This window comes from Siphateles boraxobius, unplaced genomic scaffold, assembly GCF_051911475.1.
Source record: "Siphateles boraxobius isolate OS27281-9 unplaced genomic scaffold, OSU_SipBor_1 172, whole genome shotgun sequence".
NCBI classification, from domain to species: Eukaryota; Metazoa; Chordata; class Actinopteri; order Cypriniformes; family Leuciscidae; genus Siphateles; species Siphateles boraxobius.
Genome location: NW_027508780.1, coordinates 419,136 through 442,969, shown reverse-complemented (window position 1 = coordinate 442,969; position 23,834 = coordinate 419,136). Strand labels below are relative to the sequence as shown.

General features: G+C 44.0%; 1 protein-coding gene and 16 non-coding genes across 17 annotated transcripts; 16 read left to right on the top strand and 1 right to left on the bottom strand.

Moving 5' to 3' along the window:
- Positions 1 to 764: 764 nt before the first annotated feature.
- On the bottom strand, positions 765 to 15,796 carry LOC143740346 (fibulin-7). The gene is made up of 8 exons (XM_077232518.1): positions 15,537 to 15,796; positions 9,302 to 9,461; positions 9,042 to 9,212; positions 5,410 to 5,535; positions 4,600 to 4,770; positions 4,167 to 4,304; positions 3,958 to 4,093; positions 765 to 3,067 (listed from the first exon to the last, which is right to left on the bottom strand). The coding sequence occupies exons 1-8, from the start codon at positions 15,630 to 15,632 to the stop codon at positions 2,707 to 2,709; spliced, it is 1,359 nt and encodes a 452-aa protein (XP_077088633.1). The 5' UTR covers positions 15,633 to 15,796; the 3' UTR covers positions 765 to 2,706.
- Positions 15,797 to 16,337: 541 nt separating this feature from the next.
- trnaw-cca (transfer RNA tryptophan (anticodon CCA)) lies at positions 16,338 to 16,409 on the top strand. The gene has a single exon. It is a non-coding gene; the product is annotated as a tRNA-Trp (tRNA).
- Positions 16,410 to 16,803: 394 nt separating this feature from the next.
- Positions 16,804 to 16,875, top strand: trnaw-cca (transfer RNA tryptophan (anticodon CCA)). Its single transcript has one exon. It is a non-coding gene; the product is annotated as a tRNA-Trp (tRNA).
- A 1,314-nt stretch (positions 16,876 to 18,189) lies between these two features.
- On the top strand, positions 18,190 to 18,261 carry trnaw-cca (transfer RNA tryptophan (anticodon CCA)). Its single transcript has one exon. It is a non-coding gene; the product is annotated as a tRNA-Trp (tRNA).
- Positions 18,262 to 18,355: 94 nt separating this feature from the next.
- Positions 18,356 to 18,427, top strand: trnaw-cca (transfer RNA tryptophan (anticodon CCA)). The gene has a single exon. It is a non-coding gene; the product is annotated as a tRNA-Trp (tRNA).
- Positions 18,428 to 18,854: 427 nt separating this feature from the next.
- trnaw-cca (transfer RNA tryptophan (anticodon CCA)) lies at positions 18,855 to 18,926 on the top strand. The gene has a single exon. It is a non-coding gene; the product is annotated as a tRNA-Trp (tRNA).
- A 94-nt stretch (positions 18,927 to 19,020) lies between these two features.
- trnaw-cca (transfer RNA tryptophan (anticodon CCA)) lies at positions 19,021 to 19,092 on the top strand. Its single transcript has one exon. It is a non-coding gene; the product is annotated as a tRNA-Trp (tRNA).
- A 427-nt stretch (positions 19,093 to 19,519) lies between these two features.
- Positions 19,520 to 19,591, top strand: trnaw-cca (transfer RNA tryptophan (anticodon CCA)). Its single transcript has one exon. It is a non-coding gene; the product is annotated as a tRNA-Trp (tRNA).
- Positions 19,592 to 20,016: 425 nt separating this feature from the next.
- trnaw-cca (transfer RNA tryptophan (anticodon CCA)) lies at positions 20,017 to 20,088 on the top strand. The gene has a single exon. It is a non-coding gene; the product is annotated as a tRNA-Trp (tRNA).
- Positions 20,089 to 20,694: 606 nt separating this feature from the next.
- On the top strand, positions 20,695 to 20,766 carry trnaw-cca (transfer RNA tryptophan (anticodon CCA)). The gene has a single exon. It is a non-coding gene; the product is annotated as a tRNA-Trp (tRNA).
- Positions 20,767 to 20,860: 94 nt separating this feature from the next.
- trnaw-cca (transfer RNA tryptophan (anticodon CCA)) lies at positions 20,861 to 20,932 on the top strand. Its single transcript has one exon. It is a non-coding gene; the product is annotated as a tRNA-Trp (tRNA).
- A 441-nt stretch (positions 20,933 to 21,373) lies between these two features.
- trnaw-cca (transfer RNA tryptophan (anticodon CCA)) lies at positions 21,374 to 21,445 on the top strand. Its single transcript has one exon. It is a non-coding gene; the product is annotated as a tRNA-Trp (tRNA).
- Positions 21,446 to 21,872: 427 nt separating this feature from the next.
- Positions 21,873 to 21,944, top strand: trnaw-cca (transfer RNA tryptophan (anticodon CCA)). Its single transcript has one exon. It is a non-coding gene; the product is annotated as a tRNA-Trp (tRNA).
- Positions 21,945 to 22,204: 260 nt separating this feature from the next.
- trnaw-cca (transfer RNA tryptophan (anticodon CCA)) lies at positions 22,205 to 22,276 on the top strand. The gene has a single exon. It is a non-coding gene; the product is annotated as a tRNA-Trp (tRNA).
- Positions 22,277 to 22,370: 94 nt separating this feature from the next.
- Positions 22,371 to 22,442, top strand: trnaw-cca (transfer RNA tryptophan (anticodon CCA)). The gene has a single exon. It is a non-coding gene; the product is annotated as a tRNA-Trp (tRNA).
- A 427-nt stretch (positions 22,443 to 22,869) lies between these two features.
- Positions 22,870 to 22,941, top strand: trnaw-cca (transfer RNA tryptophan (anticodon CCA)). Its single transcript has one exon. It is a non-coding gene; the product is annotated as a tRNA-Trp (tRNA).
- Positions 22,942 to 23,366: 425 nt separating this feature from the next.
- trnaw-cca (transfer RNA tryptophan (anticodon CCA)) lies at positions 23,367 to 23,438 on the top strand. Its single transcript has one exon. It is a non-coding gene; the product is annotated as a tRNA-Trp (tRNA).
- Positions 23,439 to 23,834: the final 396 nt, after the last annotated feature.

The following is a 23,834-nucleotide window of genomic DNA, read 5'->3' as shown; positions in this document are numbered from 1 at the left end:
CAACATTAGAACATCATACTGATCATATTCTAACATTTCATCATGTTGAACTATATAACATTGATTAGTTTTATGGACATTTGCTCACTGTCTAATAAAGCTCATGCAAGAGCGGCGTCGAGTGGAAGTTAGTCGCGGACGCTAGCTCTCGGCGTCTCGAAAACGCCACGCTGATACTGATCCTCGCTTTAGTTCTCCTTTTGTCCCAAAGTCTGCTTGCCATGATCCATAATGTATGAACGAAACAACAATAGCGTGAGCATGAGCGCGCCACAAGACGCTGTTGTCCACGACTGTCGCCATGGTTACTGTGGCAGTACGAGCGGGAACCAGGGATAACGCGGATATTACATCATTGACAGGCGACAAGTGAATTGGAATTTCTCTGAAATGAATCATCTTTGGCAACTTTTGGGATATTTTAAGTACTGTACACAACTGCAGGAAATATATCACACTGTGCGAGTGATTTTGGATATTTTATAACAAAAATCGTACATACTGTAGCTTTAAAAATAAGCTGTGCGTTCTGACAAAATACATTTCATTAGGTGTTTTAGTGCCTGAATATTTTTTCAGAGTCTCTTTAAATTGTGAAAGAGATTTAAACGTTATATTTTTATTTTGCTCTGGAGTCGTTCAGGTGATTGTAAAGTTTTAAACTCAGAGAACAAACAGAATCTTCTGCTTTCCACCTAACGTTACGTTTCTAAGATGGTCAAGATCAACTGCTCGATTACACCACAAAATACTTTAGAAACAAATTTGAGTAAATTCCATTTTTTTATTATTTTAATCTCTGGACAGCCCTGGAGACCTGAACATGATTAATGACAAAAAGATGCATGCATTAGACTGAAAAGGTACATCACCGGGTAGCCTATATTCTTATAGTTTATTGGTATGCTAAAAATAAATATTAGCTCAGTTTAGAGGATTGCACTCTGGCTGCGTTTACTCTTGAGATTAACATGTGACCTGTACCCGGATGTTGTCCACACACAATGAAAACACTAGTGTGAACCATAGACTGTAACAAATCCCCGCGTGGCTGTCAGAAAATAATGGCAAGACGTAGTTAAGACAAGAAATTAAACTTATTTGAACGTTACAATAAACATCAATCTTTAAAACAGTTTATTTAGACTTACATGATACTGTACGTGTGTGTCATTTTTCATTTTAATTGTGCAACATTATCTGAACAATCCTGTACAATCACAGTCGGTCATGATTTAATGAAGAGCTGCTTTGCCAGAGGAATAATCGGAATACACTCTTTATTTTTTCATTGTTTTAAATGTTGAATGTTTTTATTGTTTCAGCATGTTTATTAATCTCCCATTTCTATTAATATAGCAATTGTACGCTATAAACTTAAACCCCTATGATCAATGATGTGACTTGTTTAACATGATCAGCCCAGATATTTTTGTATGGTCAACTCTGGAAGTATTCCTTCGTTCAAAAAACTTAATTTGATCTAAGACTGGAGATTGCACAGGAAAGTAAAGTGTGTGAGTGAAAGCAGTTGGGACATTGTTTAATAGGTATCATCTTTACTCTTAATATGGTGTCGTGCCACATACCTAATTTAAATAGTATGCAGGAAACAGAAATGCGTTCGGTTATCCAGGAGGATACAGAGACTTAATGTGAACAAATGTAAATGCACCGTGCCCTGATTGGCTAATGATCGAATCACGGTGAACACATGTTAATATCAGTGTAAACGCAGCCAATGACAAACACAACAACAGGGGATTATGTACCCACTTGTATTAATTATGTTCTAATGCACAACTAAATTCATTATTATATGAACATGTCTGGCTTTAAATAAAGTTATATTAGGTTATGACTCTACCAGACCAGGTCTCCTCTAATTTGATTGGTCCAGCAGTATGAGTGAAACCCAGAGAGGAGCTAATTACAAAATGCTCTCAAAAGAAACTCTCTTCTCACAGACACTGTTTCAATCTATGTGTCGTATGATGACAATAGCCTCGTTTCCATTACAGATTTGCGCACAACTTTTACAATATTTTCTAAATGTCGATAAAAACTATTGCGAAATGATGGCGTTTCCATCAACCGATGTTATGCAACTAAAATGTCATTTTTTCCTCTTGCGATAAGTCATTCCATGACAACGGATGTTGGTGTGTTTACGTATATCCCAGCCACCACACTGGCCTTTATTGTTAATGGAAGGAGCCATAGGCGTGTTATCCAAGCAAGGAAAGACTCTTATACTGAGAGCGGCACATATGAGGAGTTTCTGGGAGTTTCTCCCTCATATCTGCTTCAAGGTCTTGATTTTGGCATTTCTTTGTGGTTTAGAATTCCAGTATTCGCATAAATCTTGTCTTTTATGAGTTTAAAGAACTCGGTCTCATCTTCTGTCCAAACCCACCACGTCTTCTACGTCAGGTTACTGTAATTGCCTGAAAAACCTCCTCATGCGGGCGTGTAAACTTTTTTGCGATATATGGGAGTTTTTGCCAAATTAACGTTTTTCCATTGGGCGTATTTTCAATTCGCAATTTAAACTTGCGCAATTTGAAGGGTAATGGAAACGTGGCTAATCAAAGCTTAAGACTTTGGCTCTTTTTTTGGGACAATGTTTTGGTGGAGAATCTATGCAAGACTGTACAAGGCTACCTGGCCAGATTTATTCTTGATATTAACTTCTGTAGCTTGACTCTAAAACTCATATGGTGAGACAAAGATGGTGATTTTGGTGATGTATCGGCCCAGCAGTTCTCCGCGCTCCAGCTCGCTCATCTCCACCTGGAGGTCCAGTGTGGCCGGGCCCAGAACCGGACGGGTCAGCAGGAGTTCCCCCGTCTGACGGTCTGAGCGCCTCACGGTGAAGAACCGGTGAGCTCGTCCACCCAGCAGAGCGAATCTCAGCGAGTCTCCGATCATCCTCACAGCGGAGACCCGGAACACGACCCGCGGAGCCGAGAGCCCGGACACCACCGACAGGTGATGGTGGGACACGGAGCCGGGCGTCTGAGAGCAGGTCCTGCTGGACCCGGGGCAGGGGTTCCTCTCGCAACGCCTGAGAGCACAACAACACTTGCACAGGTTGCTTTGTTTTAAAGGGATAGTTCACCCAAAAATGAAAATTAGCCCATGATTTACTCGCCCTCAAACCATCGTAGGTGTATCTGAGATTCTTCTTTCAGACGAATACAATCAGAGTTATATAAAAAATGTCCTCGCTCTTCCAAACTTTATAATGCCAGTGAATGGACGTATATTTTTTGAAGTCCATCAAAGTGCTTCTATCCATGATTAAAGTGCATCTATCCATGATTAAAGTGCTCCACTGGCTCTGACGGGTTAATAAAAGCCTTCTGAAGCGAAACCATGAGTTTGTTTATGAAAAATATCCATGATTAAAACTTTATCAACTAAAATAACTAGCTCCTGTTAAATGTCCGTACGCATCGATTGCATGATGCACTGCCGCACGCTTAAGCTCGGAGGATAGAGCAACAAAAAAAAACACCAGTCACGAATTAGAAGTCTAAAACGAGAATTTTTAAAGAGAAATGTGGGAGGAGCTTGAGTTTGTTGCCCAGCCCTGTTTGTTTGAACCGCGAGAGGCGTGTAAACTTACGCTACTACTACATCTACGTCACACATTGTCAAGTGTTACTCTTGTGGCGTAAGTCGACTTGCTTTTGCCGTTTTTTATGATGGATAGATGCACTTTTATCATGAATAGATGCACTTTTATGAACTTCAAAATAGAAACAGCCATTCACTGCCATTATAAAGCTTGAAAGAGCCAGGACATTTTTTAATATAACTCCGATTGTATTCGTCTGAAAAAGAATGTCATGTATACCTAGGATGACTTGAGGGAGAGTAAATCATGGGCTAATTTAAATTTTTGGGTGAACTAACCCTTTAAATAAAGATGCTTCGTAGACTGTTACTTACGTTGGAGAGGTTTTGGCGTAGCTGGCGTTCCTTATCTGTGGACACTCCACTTTAACACACTGAAAACCCCCGTAGGTGTTGATGCAGAGCTGGTCACGTGTGCAGTTGTTCTGCCCGGATCCACACTCGTCGATATCTGGAAGGAAAAGCATGATCAGAATCGAGACAGTAGTGTTTCCCAAGTCCATCTTTTGCTGTTACTGAATGACCTTTGCAGTTCCGTCCATCACGGGTCAGGTTGTAACCGGCAGGACAGGAGCATCTGTATCCACCGGCAGTGTTAACACACGTGTATAAGCAGAGACGGCCCGCCTGCCCCATGTGGAACAGCTTACACTCATCTATGTCTAGGAGAAAACATACAGGATCGAGCAGGTTGAAACAAACACGTCATTGGATGGAAGAAGTGCATTTGTGTCCCTACTGAAAAGATCAGCATCGCTGGTCCCAAAGACAGAGACCAAAAACATAACAAGCTGGTGAAGTATAAAGTGGCCGTGTTTGCCATTGAAGACCCGTCGCAAGAAAAACAGGAGAGATTGAGTTTTGAGCTTGACCAGCATGGGTCTCTTTAGATGGGATTTCATTCTTTGACCACTAATAAACGAGTCTTCCTGAGTGTCTTTGGTGACAGAAGCGCACCTGTGCAGACGCTGTTCTCTCGGCCGGAGATGGAGAACCCCGGCTCACAGGTGCAGTGCGTGGTTCCCTGGATCCGACTACACCGCGGCTGGCGGAGGAAAGCGGACGAGTGGGACTGAGGGAAGGAGGAGGCTTCGCCATCAGGGGACGTGTTCATTACGTTCACAAAAACTGCCGAGAGAATACGATTTCAAGAGCAGGTAAGGAAATGTTAATTAATAATTAAATAATTAAATTAAATTGTGTTTTGTGCAAGTACTCAAACAAACAACAACTTTTGGGATTTTTAAATATCCTTTAATTAATAAGTGTGATCTAAGGTGGTTTATAATGTTTCTACAGCCCTGACCCAGATGAAGGACTACTGAACAAGCCCAAACACACTCTAAACGGCCTCTGTTTGGGGGGGGGGGGGGGGGGGTGAACAGATGTTAGCCATATGTGATGTGACGGGATCATATTTCACCTTTGATTGATCAGCAGACATATCTTTAGCCGTTTTTTTTTTTGGCATGTGGAGATTGACCATAAGTTGTGCTTTGATTTTCAAGGGTTTTCAAAAACACAACATTTTACAGTTTTGCCAAATTTCACTGGCTAAATTTTGAGAGCTGGTTTAGTGAGGATAAATATGTGTCTGTTACAGCAGTTTTGGGCCACTGCATTTATTGATGTTTAAACGTGTGTCTCTTATTCATCCGAGGTGCAGAACAGAAGTTTATTCTTTGATAGGCCTGGTAACATCTTTTTATGTCAAAAATGGGGCCTGTAAATGTGCTCCAAGAAGCTTCTGATGAAATGCAAACCAACATTTGGGCGTTGGAGAGTCGCAGGAAGGTCCAGCCCAGCCCGGGGCACAGAAACAGCTGAATCCATTCACCTCGTCTGTACAAGATCCTCCATTGGCACAAGGTGATGACAGACACTCGTCGATGTCTGAGAGAGGAGAGAAAGACAGTGAGGATTCAGAGTCTAAAAGCAAACCATAACACACAAGGTAAAGTTGCTGTAAGCGATGTCATTCAGTCAGATTCTTCTTTAGTGCTGTCACAGAGATGTGTGTTTTCTCACTGCATCCGTTTCAGTGATTCTCCCTTCGAATGAATGAAGTCTTGATGTACACAGTATGATGACATTCTGCACCATTCAGTTTGGAGAAGGTCTGTATCTGCTCCAGCATGTTAACGCCTCAGTGCATAAGACAAGTTCATATACGTGTGGTTTAAGTCTGGTGTAGAAGAACTGGACTGATCTCACGAACACCTTCCGTATAAGCTGAAACCACAGCGAGTGCTGGACCTCGCTGAGCGTGCCTGAACGGAGCAAACCCTTGTTCAACATCTCGTGGAAGAATGGAAGCTGTTGTAGCAGTAAAGGCAGGAATTCATGCTTTTGAAATGAAATATTCAACAGTCAGGCCTCACTTATCTCATCATCACTCGCTTCTCACTCATCTCAATGGTGTTTAGGGGTTTAGGTCTGGGCTTTGTGTAGTAATCCGTTTTCTATGTGGACCTTGTTTTGTGCACAACAGAATTAACATGTTGGAAAAGCAAAGACTCTCCACAATCTGCTGCAACAAAGTTGAAATCACAGAATGCTGAATTCTAGACCGTTGGAAGGGACTGTCCATGTGCTTTTGTTAATATTTTGTATCTGTCAGGTAGTGGCAACATTTTGTCCATTGCAAACATGCTTAAAAGCACCTTTAAATACAAATGTAAAGAGTTATATAAAACTATAGAGTTTATAATTCGAGAAGTTTACAGGTTTTCAAGAGAAAGCTGAATGATAGTTGTGATGACAGAGAAGATGGAAGATTTCCACTCAGTCTGTAAAACTCAGTAATTAAAGGGTATTTGAATAGATTATCCCAAAAAATAACAATTCTGTCATCATTTCCTCACCCTAATGTCATTCCAAAGAGTTTTTAGCTTCTTCTTTTTTTTTTGTCCATTCAATAAAAGTTAACCCTAACCAGTCCTTTGTGTTTTGCAGAGGAAATGTATGGATTCAGGTTTGGAACAACATGAGGTTGAGTAAATGACTACTGACAGTATCAGTCTAACCCTAAACCGAAATTGAAGTTTTATTATCAGAAGTTCATTCAAAATGCCACATTTTATTTTCAAGCGTACATAGTGGCGTATCGGGTCCTAAAAAAAAGGAAGCTTGGCAGCATATTACAGATGCAGTCAATGGAGTTTCATCTGTTAATCGAACAATCCCAGAAGTGAGAAGAAAATTGTTCGACATTAAGCTTGAGAGCAAAAAACGAATTAGTTCACTTCGGAAAAATCTTATTAAAACTGGAGAAGGACCACCATCGCAGATGCTATTACTGGCTCTCATAATAAGAAAAACCGTATGTAATTACTATTGTAAGACTGGAAAAACTGTAAGGACTTTAAGAGAGGGCCACTCTCTGAGAAAACAAAGGAAATTAACATTTTAACTCCCCCTCATGCACTACTGAGACGAAGGTCTCACCTCCCTCATCCTAATCTACATCTCTGTCCCCCATTCTTCATCCTGGTAGAGATCTCCCAAACTCACACAAGAATCTAAATGGTTTAATGTGAATGATTATGATCTAGTTTTATACATATTTGGTATTATTTGAAATGTCTCGGTACGACTGGTACAAATGTCTCATTCCCAAAGAAGTAAACCCAAAAGGTAATAAAGTTCTTAGGAAGTTTAGAAATATCTTCCACACCCTCCACTGGAAGGTGTGTCTTTGAGTTAACACCTTCGACCATTTGACTGAATGCTAATTTTCCACCTCTAGCAAATGGTGACTTACAGGTAAATTTCCACTGTGAATGATGTTTAGATTTGAAATGAGGTCTGGGTATATAATGAAACGCAGCGAGAGCTCAGGGCCTTTTTCTATTTCTGAGATCGGCCCGTGAGGCTGAGAGTTGCGAGACTCTCAGCCTCACGCATTTCTTGTCGGGTAAACTTTTTCCTCTTTGTTCTAGAACATTTGATGGTTTGCATTGATTATCTTTCAATTGATTATGGAATTGTAATAATACATTTACCTGACATAATAAATTGTTATATTTGATTATTCTAACAGACTTTGACTTTATTTTCATTGGATTTAAAAGGAATAGTCAAACATTAACGTATATTTAATGATGCACAGATATCATTGAAAAACCTTTTCATTTTATGGAGTCAGATGAAACGAGTTAATACATAAGATAAAATGTATTGCATTTACTTTGCCACGAGAAAAGACAGTAACACGCAAAGACCTTCACCGCTAGTGCGAATACCGCCATTGGATCGAGTTAGACGGCCTTACACTATATATAATATTTTTTCCAAATGCTGTGTAAATATGTACCCGATTAAGGTGAATTAAAATGCAGCCTTATTAATGAGCAAAACGTTCGGGTGTTAAGCGCACTATTTACGCGCGGCTGGGAGCAGGTGTAGATTTCTTGCGTACCAACTAACATTTGGAAAATACGAACATTTTAATGAATCCGAAAATTTACGTCAGAACCACTTTACACACGATTTACACAAAAATTCGTTCTGCTCGTGTTTCATGAATGAGACCCAGTGAGTTACTGAATCTAAGCACTCCTTAAACTCGTGCTGTTCCTCAATACGATCTCTGCATTGGTGAACCCGTCTGACATCAAGCAGAAGTGTTGAAAAGCTATAGACGTCAGTTCACTGTTCCTTCTAGTTACCAGTTATTTACATTTCCATGGATTATATATCCAACATGAAACATAATTGAAATAATATATAGCATATTGAAATATGCCAAATCACATCTAATAATATCCACCTGCAAACACAACCAATCAAGGACTGCATTAACTCACTGCAATCGCTCAGTGATTTTCTAGTCTCAGAAGGGAACACACTGTTAAGTTCCTGATCTTTACGTCCTTCATTGCCTCCATCATCTTTGACTGATCATTTTCCACATCTGCTCACTAAAGTTAAGTCTACTTACCTGCATCTAGGGGTTCTGGTCTGGTCTTATAGGTTAGTCAAGTTTATACAAGACTCTGTAAATCATTTTTGTTAGGACTTCACTTTGTGTTGACATGCTGGAAGAGAAAAGGACCTTCACTAACCCACTGCAGCACAGAGCTCTCTAGAATGGCACTGTATAGCATCAAGATGTTTTCAGTGGAGTTTCTTCAATAGCCAAACATGTCAATTAGAAGCAGGTGTATCGCATACATTTGGCCAAATAGTGTATTTCAACTTGAGATGGCATTTAAAGACATTATTTTTCTGATAGAATCTTTAAAATGTTTTTACAACTACATAAATTACCAACTGGAAAATGCACCTGGTTTCCTAGAATGAGCCATTTTTCCCACACAGACTGAGACTGAGCCTCAGAGAGATGGCACTGAGGAGGCTTTAGATGGACTGAATAAAGCAGTGTTTAAGTGCGACACCTTTGCAAACCGGCTGATGTCCACTCCAGCTGAGCGAGTCTTTGCAGTGTCTCGTCTCGGAGCCCAGCAGCTGGAAGCCCGCGTCACAGATGAAGTGCACTTCGTGGCCGGCGAGCAGAGTCTTGCCCAGCTTTCTGCCGTTCACAGGAGGCTCCAGGTCAGGGCAAGTGACTGCGGACGACAACAACAAACAGTGTGGACACTAACTACATTAAGCATGTGTGCCTCGTGTTATTCAGTTTGAACTGTCATTGACTTACAGGTCTTTGGTTTAGCGGGCCAGCGTGCGACACTGTCATGCAGGAGGTCGAGCTTCTTCCTCAGAGTACGAAGACTCTGCAAGTATGAAGATTCCTGTGATGAAAGCAGTTTCTGAGCCTGTTGGATTGAGTTCTGTAGGTCTCGCTTACCGGGACAGTCCTAAAGAAAACATGGATATTACCATCACGGTTGCAGAATTGACTTTTTGCAGAAATTGTTCAGATCCATACGGTAGCATCCAGTACAGTAAGAACAGGCTGTAGTGGCTAAAAGAGATAAGATTTATATTTCATAAAGAATCCACTAGTCCCCTCACTCAACAAGCGACCCGGCGCCGGTTTCTGTGGAACCAGATTCAGAACCGGACCTCGGCTTATCATCGCAAAGAAACATCATCGAGATTACACTGTTTTACGACCCAAACGAGTTTAGAAAGGACTAAACTTAATTCACTCTTAAACAGACAAATAAGGCATTTTTACTCCTATGCATCATACATAACCACTTGAGAATGATTGGAAATGTGTAAACATGATATTGTCACAGTGTCTGGTTCTGTTTGACTTCATTTCCCAGCATTCTGACTGTCACTCATCAGTTCATTGCACTCAGCTATTTCCCGTCACCTTGTTAGTTCTGTGTGTATATATTCCCTGTCTGTGTTACTGTTCTTTACGGAGTCCTTGTTAATGTCTGACACTTCTTGGTCTGTGCCTACCTGTTCCTTGTGTTCTTTGTTGCGTCTTGGTTTGATTATATGGTATTTGACCCTTGCCTGGACTGGTTTACGATTTACGGATTACCCAATAAATAACATCAAACTGCAATTGGATTTGCTGTCTCTCTCCCGTGTGTCTCGTGACAGAAGGACTCCGTCAGTATGAACAGATCCAGCAGTTCGGGATTCCGTAACCCTTCTCACGTTTATGGGGAAGGAAGTGGACCGCAGAAAGGAGGTTTGCAGGTCGGGGAAGAAGCGCACCGACTGAACATTCATCAATGTTTTGCCTTATGGGCCCAGCTGACTGAGGAAGCAGCAGCGGCTAAGGCTTCAGCGAAATCTTCCATCAGAAATGGTGAGTCGTTTCTGGGGACTCGTCTGGCAAAATTCTCCGGGAACTCAGGGAGGTTGCAGGGGAGGAAGTGGTCTACAAAGTCCACGACAGCGTCCTCCGCCTGGCGATTTTTCTGATCCGGAGCCGCCGGACTTGGCCCAGCATAAGATCCTCGCCGCTGGTTCCGCCCAGCACAGGATCCTCGCCGCTGGTTCCGCCCAGCACAGGATCCTCGCCGCTGGTTCCGCCCAGCACAGGATCCTCGCCGCTGGTTCCGCCCAGCACAGGATCCTCGCCGCTGGTTCCGCCCAGCACAGGATCCTCGCCGCTGGTTCCGCCCAGCACAGGATCCTCGCCGCTGGTTCCGTCCAGCACAGGATCCTCGCCGCGGGTTCCGTCCAGCACAAGATCCTCGCCGCTGATTCCGCCCAGTATAAGATTTCATCGCTGGTTCCGCCCAGCACAGGATCTTCGCCGCTGGTTTCGTCCAGTCTAAAGTCCTCGCCGCTGGTATCGTCTAGTACTGAGGCTGCACCTCGCCATCAAGGACGGAGGAGGAGAAGAAGGGCCTCTCATCTCTCAGATGACCACCCTCTCAGATGAAGGGTGGTCATCCCGATGCAGCATGCGGTCATTTCAGAGGGCGTCCCTATGCAGTGTGCTGTCGTTTTGGAGGCCGTCCCTGTACAGCATGCGGTAGTTTTAGAAGCCGTTCTGGTGCAGAACGCTGTTATCCCAGAGACCATCCCAGAACCACCCGTGATCTGTCCTGCTGACACAGCCGGAGCCAGTGTCTGCTGTTCCTGAGGCGGTGTCTGTTGCTGTTCCTGAGCCGGAGCCAGTGTCTGCTGTTCCTGAGCCGGAGCCAGTGTCTGCTGTTCCTGAGCCGGAGCCAGTGTCTGCTGTTCCTGAGCCGGAGCCAGTGTCGTCTGTTCCTGAGCCGGAGCTAGTGTCGTCTGTTCCTGAGCCGGAGCCAGTGTCGTCTGTTCCTGAGCCGGAGCCAGTGTTGTCTGTTCCTGAGCCGGAGCCTGTGTCGTCTGTTCCTGAGCCGGAGCCAGTGTCGTCTGTTCCTGAGCCGGAGCCAGTGTCGTCTGTTCCTGAGCCGGAGCCAGTGTCGTCTGTTCCTGAGCCGGAGCCAGTGTCGTCTGTTCCTGAGCCGGTGTCTGTTGCTGTTCCTGGGCCGTTGTCTGTTGCTGTTCCTGAGCCGGTGTCTGTTGCTGTTCCTGAGCCGGTGTCTGTTGCTGTTCCTGAGCCGGTGTCTGTTGCTGTTCCTGAGCCGGTGTCTGTTGCTGTTCCTGAGCCGTGGTCGTCTTCGCGCTGATCGTCACCGCCATGGCCGCCCGAGGGGTCTTCACCGCTCTGGCCGCCCGAGGGGTCTTCACCGCCCTGGCCGCCCGAGGGGTCTTCACCGCCATGGCCGCCCGAGGGGTCTTCACCGCCCTGGCCGCCCGAGGGGTCTTCACCGCCATGGCCGCCCGATGGGTCGTCTGCTTCGCCCTGGCCGCCCTATGGGTCGTCTGCTTCGCCCTGGCCGCCCTATGGGTCGTCTGCTTCGCCCTGGCCGCCCTATGGGTCGTCTGCTTCGCCCTGGCCGCCCTATGGGTCGCCTGCTTCGCCCTGGCCGCCCGATGGGTCGTCTGCTTCGCCCTGGCCGGCCGATGGGTCGTCTGCTTCGCCCTGGCCGCCCTATGGGTCGTCTGCTTCGCCCTGGCCGCCCGATGGGTCGTCTGCTTCGCCCTGGCCGCCCGATGGGTCGTCTGCTTCGCCCTGGCAGCCCGATGGGTCGTCTGCTTTGCCCTGGCCGCCCGATGGGTCGTCTGCTTCGCCTTGGCCACCCGATGGGTCGTTCGCTTGGCCCTGGCCACCCGATGAACTGTCCGCTTCGCCCTGGCCACCCGATGGGTCGTCTGCTTCGCCCTGGCCGCCCGATGGGTCGTCTGCTTCGCCCTGGCCGCCCAATGGGTCGTCTGCTTCGCCCTGGCCGCCCGATGGGTCGTCTGCTTCGCCCTGGCCGCCCGATGGGTCGTCTGCTTCGCCCTGGCCGCCCGATGGGTCGTCTGCTTCGCCCTGGCCGCCCGATGGGTCGTCTTTTTCGCCCTGGCCGCCCGATGGGTCGTCTTTTTCGCCCTGGCCGCCCGATGGGTCGTCTGCTTCGCCCTGGCCGCCCGATGGGTCGTCTGCTTCGCCCTGGCCACCCGATGGGTCGTTCGCTTGGCCCTGACCACCCGATGGGTCGTTCGCTTGGCCCTGGCCGCCCGATGGGTCGTCTGCTTCGCCCTGGCCGCCCGATGGCTCGTCTGCTTCGCCCTGGCCGCCCTATGGGTCGTCTGCTTCGCCCTGGCCGCCCGATGGGTCGTCTGCTTCGCCCTGGCCGCCCGATGAGTCGTCTGCTTCGCCCTGGCCGCCCGATGAACTGTCCGCTGCGCCCTGGCCGCCCGATGGACTGTCCGCTTCGCCCTGGCCGCCCGATGGACTGTCCGCTTCGCCCGGGCAGCCGGATGAACTGTCCGCTTCGTCCTGGCCACCCGATGGACTATCTGCTTCGCCCGGCCAGCCGGCTAAACCGTCACTTTGTGTTCTTGTTTCCCTACATGGTCCTGGCCCTCCCATCCCTCCCTCGGATTTCTGGGTTCCTCCCTCCTCTTGAACTCTTGTATTGTCTTGTTTTCCATTATGGAGCGTCTGGTAGCCGCTCCGTAGAGAGGCGGTTCTGTCACAGTGTCTGGTTCTGTTTGACTTAATTTCCCAGCATTCTGTCTGTCACTCATCAGTTCATTGCACTCAGCTGTTTCCCGTCACCTTGTTAGTTCTGTGTGTATATATTCCCTGTCTGTGTTACTGTTCTTTACAGAGTCCTTGTTAATGTCTGACACTTCTTGGTCTATGCCTACCTGTTCCTTGTGTTCTTTGTTGCGTCTTGGATTGATTATATGGTATTTGACCCTTGCCTGGACTGGTTTACGATTTACGGATTACCCAATAAATAACATCAAACTGCAATTGGATCTGCTGTCTCTCTCCCGTGACCGTCTCGTGACCGATATGTTAGTTTGTAATTTTTGTCTGTGTATTAAGACAAACTGTAGAACTACTTGGTTAATCAGGATTTCAGGTGAACCATGTTTCCTGTAATTTTCCCTGAATGTTGCTGTAGCTCTGCTCATAGTAATATTATAAGAATATTGAAACTTTGACCCATAACCTCCCTCGCCTCCTGTTTAAAAATCCCTGTCTAAGAACACAAAGGTTCAGGTTCAGGTCATCAGACGCTCAGTATCAAACCGGTTCTGTGTCTCATCAATACAACTTACAGCAAAGATCCACTAAAGCCTCAAAAACTGCATCAGGACATTCTCTTTCAAACGATCGAGAAGTCAAGTATTAAGCTTAGTCTGATGACCTATAGCAGACAGTACTAATACTCTAATGACTGCTAGTTGACATGTAGTTGCACAGTTACTCATAGTTAGTAGAATATCTGAAATGGACTATCAACATAGTGTTACCCACAAATTTCAAAACGGTCATAACATTACACAGGCTGTCCAATGTTCAAAACACTCCATTCTGCATTCATTGTCTGTATGAACATTACTTTAATCACCTTCAGTTACATTAATCATAAACATCAACAAACACTATGGTAAAGGTAAAGAGTAAAGTACAGTAAAGCATTAGCTGCAGTGTTCCTCGCCTGGCTTACTGTAAAAAGGAAAACAAAGGATTGATAACTCCTTATATATTTCCATCAACCGTCTCTTGTAGATTCATTCGTCCACAGGTTCTCATTACAAGGCCTTGGAGTAATGACATAGAGTAATGAAAAATCTGAAAACATGGTTTGGAAAAGTGGATTATAGGGACCCTAGAAAAAGTGTCTGAATGATGAAGAAATATTCCTATAATGTCTTCCAGTTGGTTCATGTTCCAAGTAATTGGTGTCAATGGATCTCGTTATCATGAAACTTTTATGATCTAAGCATGAAATATTGCTTGTTGTTTTCCTTAAAACTATTCAATCAGAGTGACGCAACAGTTACAGGCATCTCAGATATAGTGTCTGAATTGAATTGGGTTATGTTTGCTTGAATGTGCAGTCCGTTTACAAAGCTGAACATTCACTGCATGGCAGGAGAACAATAATGTGGCTGGTTCCTGATCTTGTGGATTGTCCTCACTTGAATATTGCTACTTTGAGATCCTACCAAACCCTCTAAGGTTTGAGTTCTGGAGCATAAGCATTTTATATTTTATTTTGATAATCAACAAACCAATGTGAACATTTTATTATTTATCAGTTAGTCATGCTGACGATCAACTTTTACTTATATGAAAGATGATCCTTCCCTCTCATTGGCTGGTTCTGAGGGGTAGTGCACTATTTTCTCCTTTCTCATGTCATATTTTCATCTTGCAAGACTTGTGTAAGCAGGATAAATATTTGAACTTCCTGTAAACGCCTTGTAACTGATAGAGCAGCAGTGTTGGAGACGCATTAGCAGCGGTGGCCAGTAACAGAAGCGGTTGATGTTCGTTTTAACAGTGTTCTCTTTAAGAGTACATCAAAACATTCAATGTTGTTTATCCTCAAATCTCTCTGAATAGAGTGGTTGTGTAGACTAGATTAAAAATGTGCCATAGTCACACAGTAAGCCTACAGTCTGTCAGACTGAAAGACTTTTCACAATTTAATTTCAAGATTTTATATTGCCCCTATGTCAAAGACAAGAACTTAAATATATATGGACTTATTTTAGTATATTTTATCATACAAGGAAAAAAAAAACTGGACTGGTGCTGCTGTTAGGCTTCCAACAAATTCAGATAAAATCGGATGCGTTTACAATAAAAGATACTTTTGCAGTAGCTTATGAATAAATAGATACCATCATCTCGTTCTGCATTATAATAATAAAAGAGTGGCCAAAATACAAAGACGTACACATGCGTTTAGCTTTAACCCTTGACCTACTCTGAATGAACTTAAGACTTAAGCAACTGAATTTAACCGTTTCTGCAGAACTGTTTCTTGTCCTGAGACACGTCTGTTAGTTGGCTTGCAGTAAATATCAGTGAACTCCTACTCTTTGCTCTTTTTCAGGTTACAGAATCTTAAATTACACACAAACAAAGCACTAGTTTTCTGTGATTTATCTAATACTTAATAAATATCACTCACCTGAGCCAGCATTGTATAAACTTGACAGATAAATATTGAAAGGAGTATAGAGTATCTTCGGTTCATTGTCTTCATTGAATCGTTGAGTGGATACATTAATTATGTTAATAAATGACTTTGTGTAGTGGATTCTGTCCAGAAAATTCTGCGTATCTGTTTCTATTGAGCTCCAAATTCGTTACAGCTCAGCATTAAAACGCCCTCAGAATGAGACTGCTGCTGCTAGAGGATTTCTCTGAGAGCAAGCACTGGATTCCCCCATAAACCGCAGGTAGTTGGTGTATTTACTGAATGGACAGAAGTTGTGCAATCTGTTTCTTTACATGTGTTTCGCATTGTTAGAGTAAACTTCTAAAATTATTCATTACTCATGTCCACAGTAAGAAATTGTGAGGACTCATTCATTTGAGAGATAAATTTAGCATGTACACATATGATTGAAAAATACTCTGACAACCCTTTATAGTAGCCTCTCCCTTTTTAAGAAAAAACACATAACAAAAAATAACAATATGCTTTCAGAACAATTAGGACAGTGGTATTAAAGCAAATAAAAAAGACATGGCTCAAAGCAGAATTCACAGAAGGAGAGAAAAACATGGAAATGTGGAAAAAGTAACAACATTAGAAATTATGGGTTACATTTTGACTCCAGATCCAGATCAGAAGGTTACGTGTTTAAATCACGTCGCCCCTTTGGAAATGAGCTGTGAATGAACCTTCCCCAGACCCTAACTCAGTTACTACTGTCTGGTTTTAACCAGGCTATATATCTAGCACAGCAAAATCAAATCAGAGAAGGACCTTGTGGCGCAACGGCAGCGAGTCTGACTCCAGATCAGAAGGTTGCGTGTTCAAATCACGTTGAGGTCAAACAATCCATAATTTGAGTGAAATACTTTTATAAAATTCAGGATTGCTTAATGCTAGAACCTATAAGTAGTAGCCTGGGAAAACCCAGACGAACTTCAGGCAAATTTAGATTTGCTCTGCAAGTTAGTCTGGCGAAGAGCCCATTCAAGCTCATTTCCAATCTTTCCAAATCGAGGCACCAATCACAAACGTTGAGGCGGGCTTTAGAAGATGACGATTGGTTTTAAGGTCTATGCAATTGCTTACAGAGGCATTTGAGCGACGTCCGTTGGTGACGCCCCTTTGGAAATGAGCTGTGAATGAACCTTCCCCAGACCCTAACTCAGTTACTACTCAGAAGGGTCTGGTTTTAACCAGGCTATATAACTAGCTCAGCAAAATCCAAGCAGAGAAGGACCTTGTGGCGCAACGGTAGCGCGTCTGACTCCATATCAGAAGGTTGCATGTTCAAATCACGTCGAGGTCAAACAAACCATAATTTGAGTGCAAGCCTTTTATAAAATTCAGGATTCCTTAATGATAGACCCTATAACTAGCTCAGCAAAATCCAAGCAGATGCACCAATCACAAACGTTGAGGCGGGCTTTACAAGATGATGATCGATCTGATTGGTTTTAAGGTTTATGCTTATTGCTTACAGAGGCATTTGAGCAACGTCCGTTGGTGACGCCCCTTTGGAAATGAGCTGTGAATGAACCTTCCCCAGACCCTAACTCAGTTACTACTCAGAAGGGTCTGGTTTTAACCAGGCTATATAACTAGCTCAGAAAAATCCAAGCAGAGAAGGACCTCGTGGCGCAACGGTAGCGCGTCTGATTCCCAATCAGAAGGTTGCTAGTTCAAAACACGTTGTGGTCAAACAAACTATAATTTGAGTGCAAGCCTTTTATAAAATTCAGGATTTATTAATGCTAGACCCTATAACTATTTCAGCAAATTTACAGAATTAGAGGACTTAGAGGAGCAACGGCAGCGCGTCTGACTCCAGATCAGAAGGTTGCGTGTTCAAATCACGTCGAGGTCAAACAATCCATAATTTGAGTGCAAGTCCTTTATAAAATTCAGGATTTATTAATGCTAGACCCTATAACTATCTTAGCAAATTTTCAGCATTTAAGGACCTCTTGGTGCAAAGGTAGCGCGTCTGACTCTAGATCAGAAGGTTGCTTGTTCAAATCACGTCGAGGTCAAACAATCCATAATTTGAGTGCCAGCCTTTTATAAAATTCAGGATTCCTTAATGCTAGACCCTATAACTACCTCAGCAAAAGCCACGCAGAGAAGGACCGAGGGCGCAACGGCAGCGCGTCTGACTCCAGATCAGAAGGTTGAGTGTTCAAATCACGTCAAGGTCAAACAATCCATAATTTGAGTGCCAGCCTTTTATAAAATTCAGGATTCCTTAATGCTAGACCCTATAACTAGCTCAGCAAAATCCACGCAGAGAAGGACCTCGTGGCGCAACGGCAGCGCGTCTGACTCTAGATCAGAAGGTTGCTTGTTCAAATCACGTCGAGGTCAAACAATCCTTAATTTGAGTGCCAGCCCTTTATAAAATTCAGGATTCCTTAATGCTAGACCCTATAACTACCTCAGCAAAAGCCACGCAGAGAAGGACCGAGGGCGCAACGGCAGCGCGTCTGACTCCAGATCAGAAGGTTGAGTGTTCAAATCACGTCAAGGTCAAACAATCCATAATTTGAGTGCCAGCCTTTTATAAAATTCAGGATTCCTTAATGCTAGACCCTATAACTAGCTCAGCAAAATCCACGCAGAGAAGGACCTCGTGGCGCAACGGCAGCGCGTCTGACTCCAGATCAGAAGGTTGCTTGTTCAAATCACGTCGAGGTCAAACAATCCATAATTTGATTGCAAACCTTTTATAAAATTCAGGATTCCTTAATGCTAGACCCTATAACTACCTCAGCAAAATCTACGCAGAGAAGGACTTTGTGGCGCAACGGCAGCGCGTCTGACTCCAGATCAGAAGGTTGCGTGTTCAAATCACGTCAAGGTCAAACAATCCATAATTTGAGTGCCAGCCTTTTATAAAATTCAGGATTCCTAAATGCTAGACCCTATAACTAGCTCAGCAAAATCCACGCATAGAAGGACCTCGTGGCGCAACGGTAGCGCGTCTGACTCTAGATCAGAAGGTTGCTTACTCAAATCACGTCGAGGTCAAATAAACAATAATTTGAGTGCGAGCCTTTGAATAAAATTCAGGATTCCTAAATGCTAGACCCTATAACTACCTCAGCAAAATCCACACATAGAAGGACCTCGTGGTGCAACGGTTGCGCGTCTGACTCTAGATCAGAAGGTTGCTTGTTCAAATCACGTCGAGGTCAAACAATCCATAATTTGAGTGCAAACCTTTTATAAAATTCAGGATTCCTTAATGCTAGACCCTATAACTATCTCAGCAAATTTTCAGCATTTAAGGACCTCGTGGCGCAACGGAAGCGCGTCTGACTCCAGATCAGTAGGTTGCGTGTTCAAATCACGTCGAGGTCAAACAATCCATAACTTGATTGCAAACCTTTTATAAAATTCAGGATTCCTTAATGCTAGACCCTATAACTACCTCAGCAAAATCTACGCAGAGAAGGACCTCGTTGCGCAACGGCAGCGCGTCTGACTCCAGATCAGAAGGTTGCGTGTTCAAATCACGTCGAGGTCAAACAATCCATAACTTGATTGCAAACCTTTTATAAAATTCAGGATTCCTTAATGCTAGACCCTATAACTACCTCAGCAAAATCCACGCAGAGAAGTACCTCGTGGCGCAACGGCAGCGCGTCGGACTCCAGATCAGAAGATTGCTTGCTCAAATCACGTCGAGGTCAAACAATCCATAATTTGAGTGTAAGCCCTTTAGAAAATTCAGGATTTATTAATGCTAGACCCTATAACTATCTTAGCAAATTTTCAGCATTTAAGGACCTCTTGGTGCAACGGTAGCGCGTCTGACTCTAGATCAGAAGGTTGCTTGTTCAAATCACGTTGGGGTCAAATAAACCATAATTTGAGTGCGAGCCTTTGAATAAAATTCATGATTCCTTAATGCTAGACCCTATAACTACCTCAGCAAAATCCACGCAGAGAAGGACCTCGTGGCGCAACGGCAGCGCTTCTGACTCCAGATCAGAAGGTTGCTTGTTCAAATCACGTCGAGGTCAAACAATCCATAATTTGAGTGCCAGCCCTTTATAAAATTCAGGATTTATTAATGCTAGACCCTATAACTATCTCAGTAAATTTTCAGCATTTAAAGACCTCTTGGTGCAACGGTCGCGCGTCTGACTCTAGATCAGAAAGTTGCTTGTTCAAATCACGTTGGGGTCAAACAATCCATAATTTGAGTGCAAGCCCTTTATGAAATTCAGGATTCCTTAATGCTACGCTTATAACTAGCTCAGCAAAAAGCAAGCAGAGAAGGACCTCGTGGTGCAAAGGCAGTGTGTCTGACTCCAGATCAGAAGGTTGCGTGTTCAAATTACGTCGAGGTCAAACAATCCATAATTTCATTGCGAGCCCTTTATAAAATTCAGGATTTATTAATGCTAGACCCTATAACTACCTCAGCAAAATCCACCCAGAGAAGGACTTCGTGGCGCAACGGCAGCGCGTCTGACTCCAGATCAGAAGGTTGCGTGTTCAAATCACGTCGAGGTCAAACAGTCCATAATTTGATTGCAAACCTTTTATAAAATTCAGGATTCCTTAATGCTAGACCCTATAACTACCTCAGCAAAATCCGCGCAGAGAAGGACCTTGTGGCACAACGGCAGCGCGTCTGACTCCAGATCAGAAGGTTGCGTGTTCAAATCACGTTGAGTTCAAATCACGTCGAGGTCAAACAATCCATAACTTCATTGCCAGCCTTTTATAAAATTCAGGATTCCTTAATGCTAGACCCTATAACTACCTCAGCAAAATCCACACAGAGAAGGACCGAGGGCTCAACGGCAGCGCGTCTGACTTCAGATTAGAAGGTTGCGTGTTCAAATCACGTCGAGGTCAAACAATCCATAATATGATTGCAAACCTTTTATAAAATTCAGGATTCCTTAATGCTAGACCCTATAACTACCTCAGCAAAATCCACGCAAAGAAGGACCGAGGGCGCAACGGCAGTGCGTCTGACTCCAGATCAGAAGGTTGCGTGTTCAAATCACGTCAAGGTCAAACAATCCATAATTTGATTGCAAACCATTTATAAAATTCAGGATTCCTTAATGCTAGACCCCATAACTACCTCAGCAAAATCCACGCAGAGAAGGACCTCGTGGCGCAACGGCAGCGCGTCTGACTCCAGATCAGAAGGTTGCGTGTTCAAATCACGTCAAGGTCAAACAATCCATAATTTGAGTGCCAGCCTTTTATAAAATTCAGGATTCCTAAATGCTAGACCCTATAACTACCTCAGCAAAATCCACACAGAGAAGGACGTCGTGGTGCAACGGCAGCGCGTCTGACTCCAGATCAGAAGGTTGCGTGTTCAAATCACGTCGAGGTCAAACAATCCATAATTTGAGTGCCAGCCTTTTATAAAATTCAGGATTCCTAAATGCTAGACCCTATAACTAGCTCAGCAAAATCCGCGCAGAGAAGAATCTCGTGGCGCAACGGCACCGCGTCTGACTCCAGATCAGAAGGTTGCGTGTTCAAATCACGTTGAGTTCAAATCACGTCGAGGTCAAACAATCTATAATTTGAGTGCAAGCCTTTTATAAAATTCAGGATTCCTTAATGCTAGACCCTATAACTACCTCAGCTAAATCCACGCAGAGAAGGACCGAGGGTGCAACGGCAGTGCGTCTGACTCCAGATCAGAAGGTTGCGTGTTCAAATCACGTTGGGGTCAAACAATCCATAATTTGAGTGCCAGCCTTTTATAAAATTCAGGATTCCTAAATGCTAGACCCTATAACTAGCTCAGCAAAATCCGCGCAGAGAAGGACTTTGTGGCGCAACGGCAGCGCGTCTGACTCCAGATCAGAAGGTTGCGTGTTCAAATCACGTCAAGGTCAAACAATCCATAATTTGAGTGCCAGCCTTTTATAAAATTCAGGATTCCTAAATGCTAGACCCTATAACTAGCTCAGCAAAATCCACGCATAGAAGGACCTCGTGGCGCAACGGTAGCGCGTCTGACTCTAGATCAGAAGGTTGCTTACTCAAATCACGTCGAGGTCAAATAAACAATAATTTGAGTGCGAGCCTTTGAATAAAATTCAGGATTCCTAAATGCTAGACCCTATAACTACCTCAGCAAAATCCACACATAGAAGGACCTCGTGGTGCAACGGTTGCGCGTCTGACTCTAGATCAGAAGGTTGCTTGTTCAAATCACGTCGAGGTCAAACAATCCATAATTTGAGTGCCTGCCCTTTATAAAATTCAGGATTTATTAATGCTAGACCCTATAACTATCTCAGCAAATTTTCAGCATTTAAGGACCTCGTGGCGCAACGGAAGCGCGTCTGACTCCAGATCAGTAGGTTGCGTGTTCAAATCACGTCGAGGTCAAACAATCCATAACTTGATTGCAAACCTTTTATAAAATTCAGGATTCCTTAATGCTAGACCCTATAACTACCTCAGCAAAATCTACGCAGAGAAGGACCTCGTGGTGCAACGGTTGCGCGTCTGACTCTAGATCAGAAGGTTGCTTGTTCAAATCACGTCGAGGTCAAACAATCCATAATTTGAGTGCCTGCCCTTTATAAAATTCAGGATTTATTAATGCTAGACCCTATAACTATCTCAGCAAATTTTCAGCATTTAAGGACCTCGTGGCGCAACGGAAGCGCGTCTGACTCCAGATCAGTAGGTTGCGTGTTCAAATCACGTCGAGGTCAAACAATCCATAACTTGATTGCAAACCTTTTATAAAATTCAGGATTCCTTAATGCTAGACCCTATAACTACCTCAGCAAAAGTCACGCAGAGAAGGACCTCGTTGCGCAACGGCAGCGCGTCTGACTCCAGATCAGAAGGTTGCGTGTTCAAATCACGTCGAGGTCAAACAATCCATAACTTGATTGCAAACCTTTTATAAAATTCAGGATTCCTTAATGCTAGACCCTATAACTACCTCAGCAAAATCCACGCAGAGAAGTACCTCGTGGCGCAACGGCAGCGCGTCGGACTCCAGATCAGAAGATTGCTTGCTCAAATCACGTCGAGGTCAAACAATCCATAATTTGAGTGTAAGCCCTTTAGAAAATTCAGGATTTATTAATGCTAGACCCTATAACTATCTTAGCAAATTTTCAGCATTTAAGGACCTCTTGGTGCAACGGTAGCGCGTCTGACTCTAGATCAGAAGGTTGCTTGTTCAAATCACGTTGGGGTCAAATAAACCATAATTTGAGTGCGAGCCTTTGAATAAAATTCATGATTCCTTAATGCTAGACCCTATAACTACCTCAGCAAAATCCACGCAGAGAAGGACCTCGTGGCGCAACGGCAGCGCTTCTGACTCCAGATCAGAAGGTTGCTTGTTCAAATCACGTCGAGGTCAAACAATCCTTAATTTGAGTGCCAGCCCTTTATAAAATTCAGGATTTATTAATGCTAGACCCTATAACTATCTCAGTAAATTTTCAGCATTTAAAGACCTCTTGGTGCAACGGTCGCGCGTCTGACTCTAGATCAGAAAGTTGCTTGTTCAAATCACGTTGGGGTCAAACAATCCATAATTTGAGTGCAAGCCCTTTATGAAATTCAGGATTCCTTAATGCTACGCTTATAACTAGCTCAGCAAAAAGCAAGCAGAGAAGGACCTCGTGGTGCAAAGGCAGTGTGTCTGACTCCAGATCAGAAGGTTGCGTGTTCAAATCACGTCGAGGTCAAACAATCCATAATTTCATTGCGAGCCCTTTATAAAATTCAGGATTTATTAATGCTAGACCCTATAACTACCTCAGCAAAATCCACCCAGAGAAGGACTTCGTGGCGCAACGGCAGCGCGTCTGACTCCAGATCAGAAGGTTGCGTGTTCAAATCACGTTGAGGTCAAACAGTCCATAATTTGATTGCAAACCTTTTATAAAATTCAGGATTCCTTAATGCTAGACCCTATAACTACCTCAGCAAAATCCGCGCAGAGAAGGACCTTGTGGCACAACGGCAGCGCGTCTGACTCCAGATCAGAAGGTTGCGTGTTCAAATCACGTTGAGTTCAAATCACGTCGAGGTCAAACAATCCATAACTTCATTGCCAGCCTTTTATAAAATTCAGGATTCCTTAATGCTAGACCCTATAACTAGCTCAGCAAAATCCGCGCAGAGAAGAATCTCGTGGCGCAACGGCACCGCGTCTGACTCCAGATCAGAAGGTTGCGTGTTCAAATCACGTTGAGTTCAAATCACGTCGAGGTCAAACAATCTATAATTTGAGTGCAAGCCTTTTAT

Excerpts from the sequence above, each read along its gene's own strand:
- LOC143740346 (XM_077232518.1), bottom strand. The coding sequence starts at position 15,632 with ATGTATCCACTCAACGATTCAATGAAGACAATGAACCGAAGATACTCT. Across the intron at positions 4,771-5,409 it reads CGACTCTCCAACGCCCAAAT|TTTTTGTGAACGTAATGAAC; the intron begins GTTGGTTTGCAT and ends TTCTCTCGGCAG. Across the intron at positions 4,094-4,166 it reads TGATGGACGGAACTGCAAAG|ATATCGACGAGTGTGGATCC; the intron begins GTCATTCAGTAA and ends TTTTCCTTCCAG.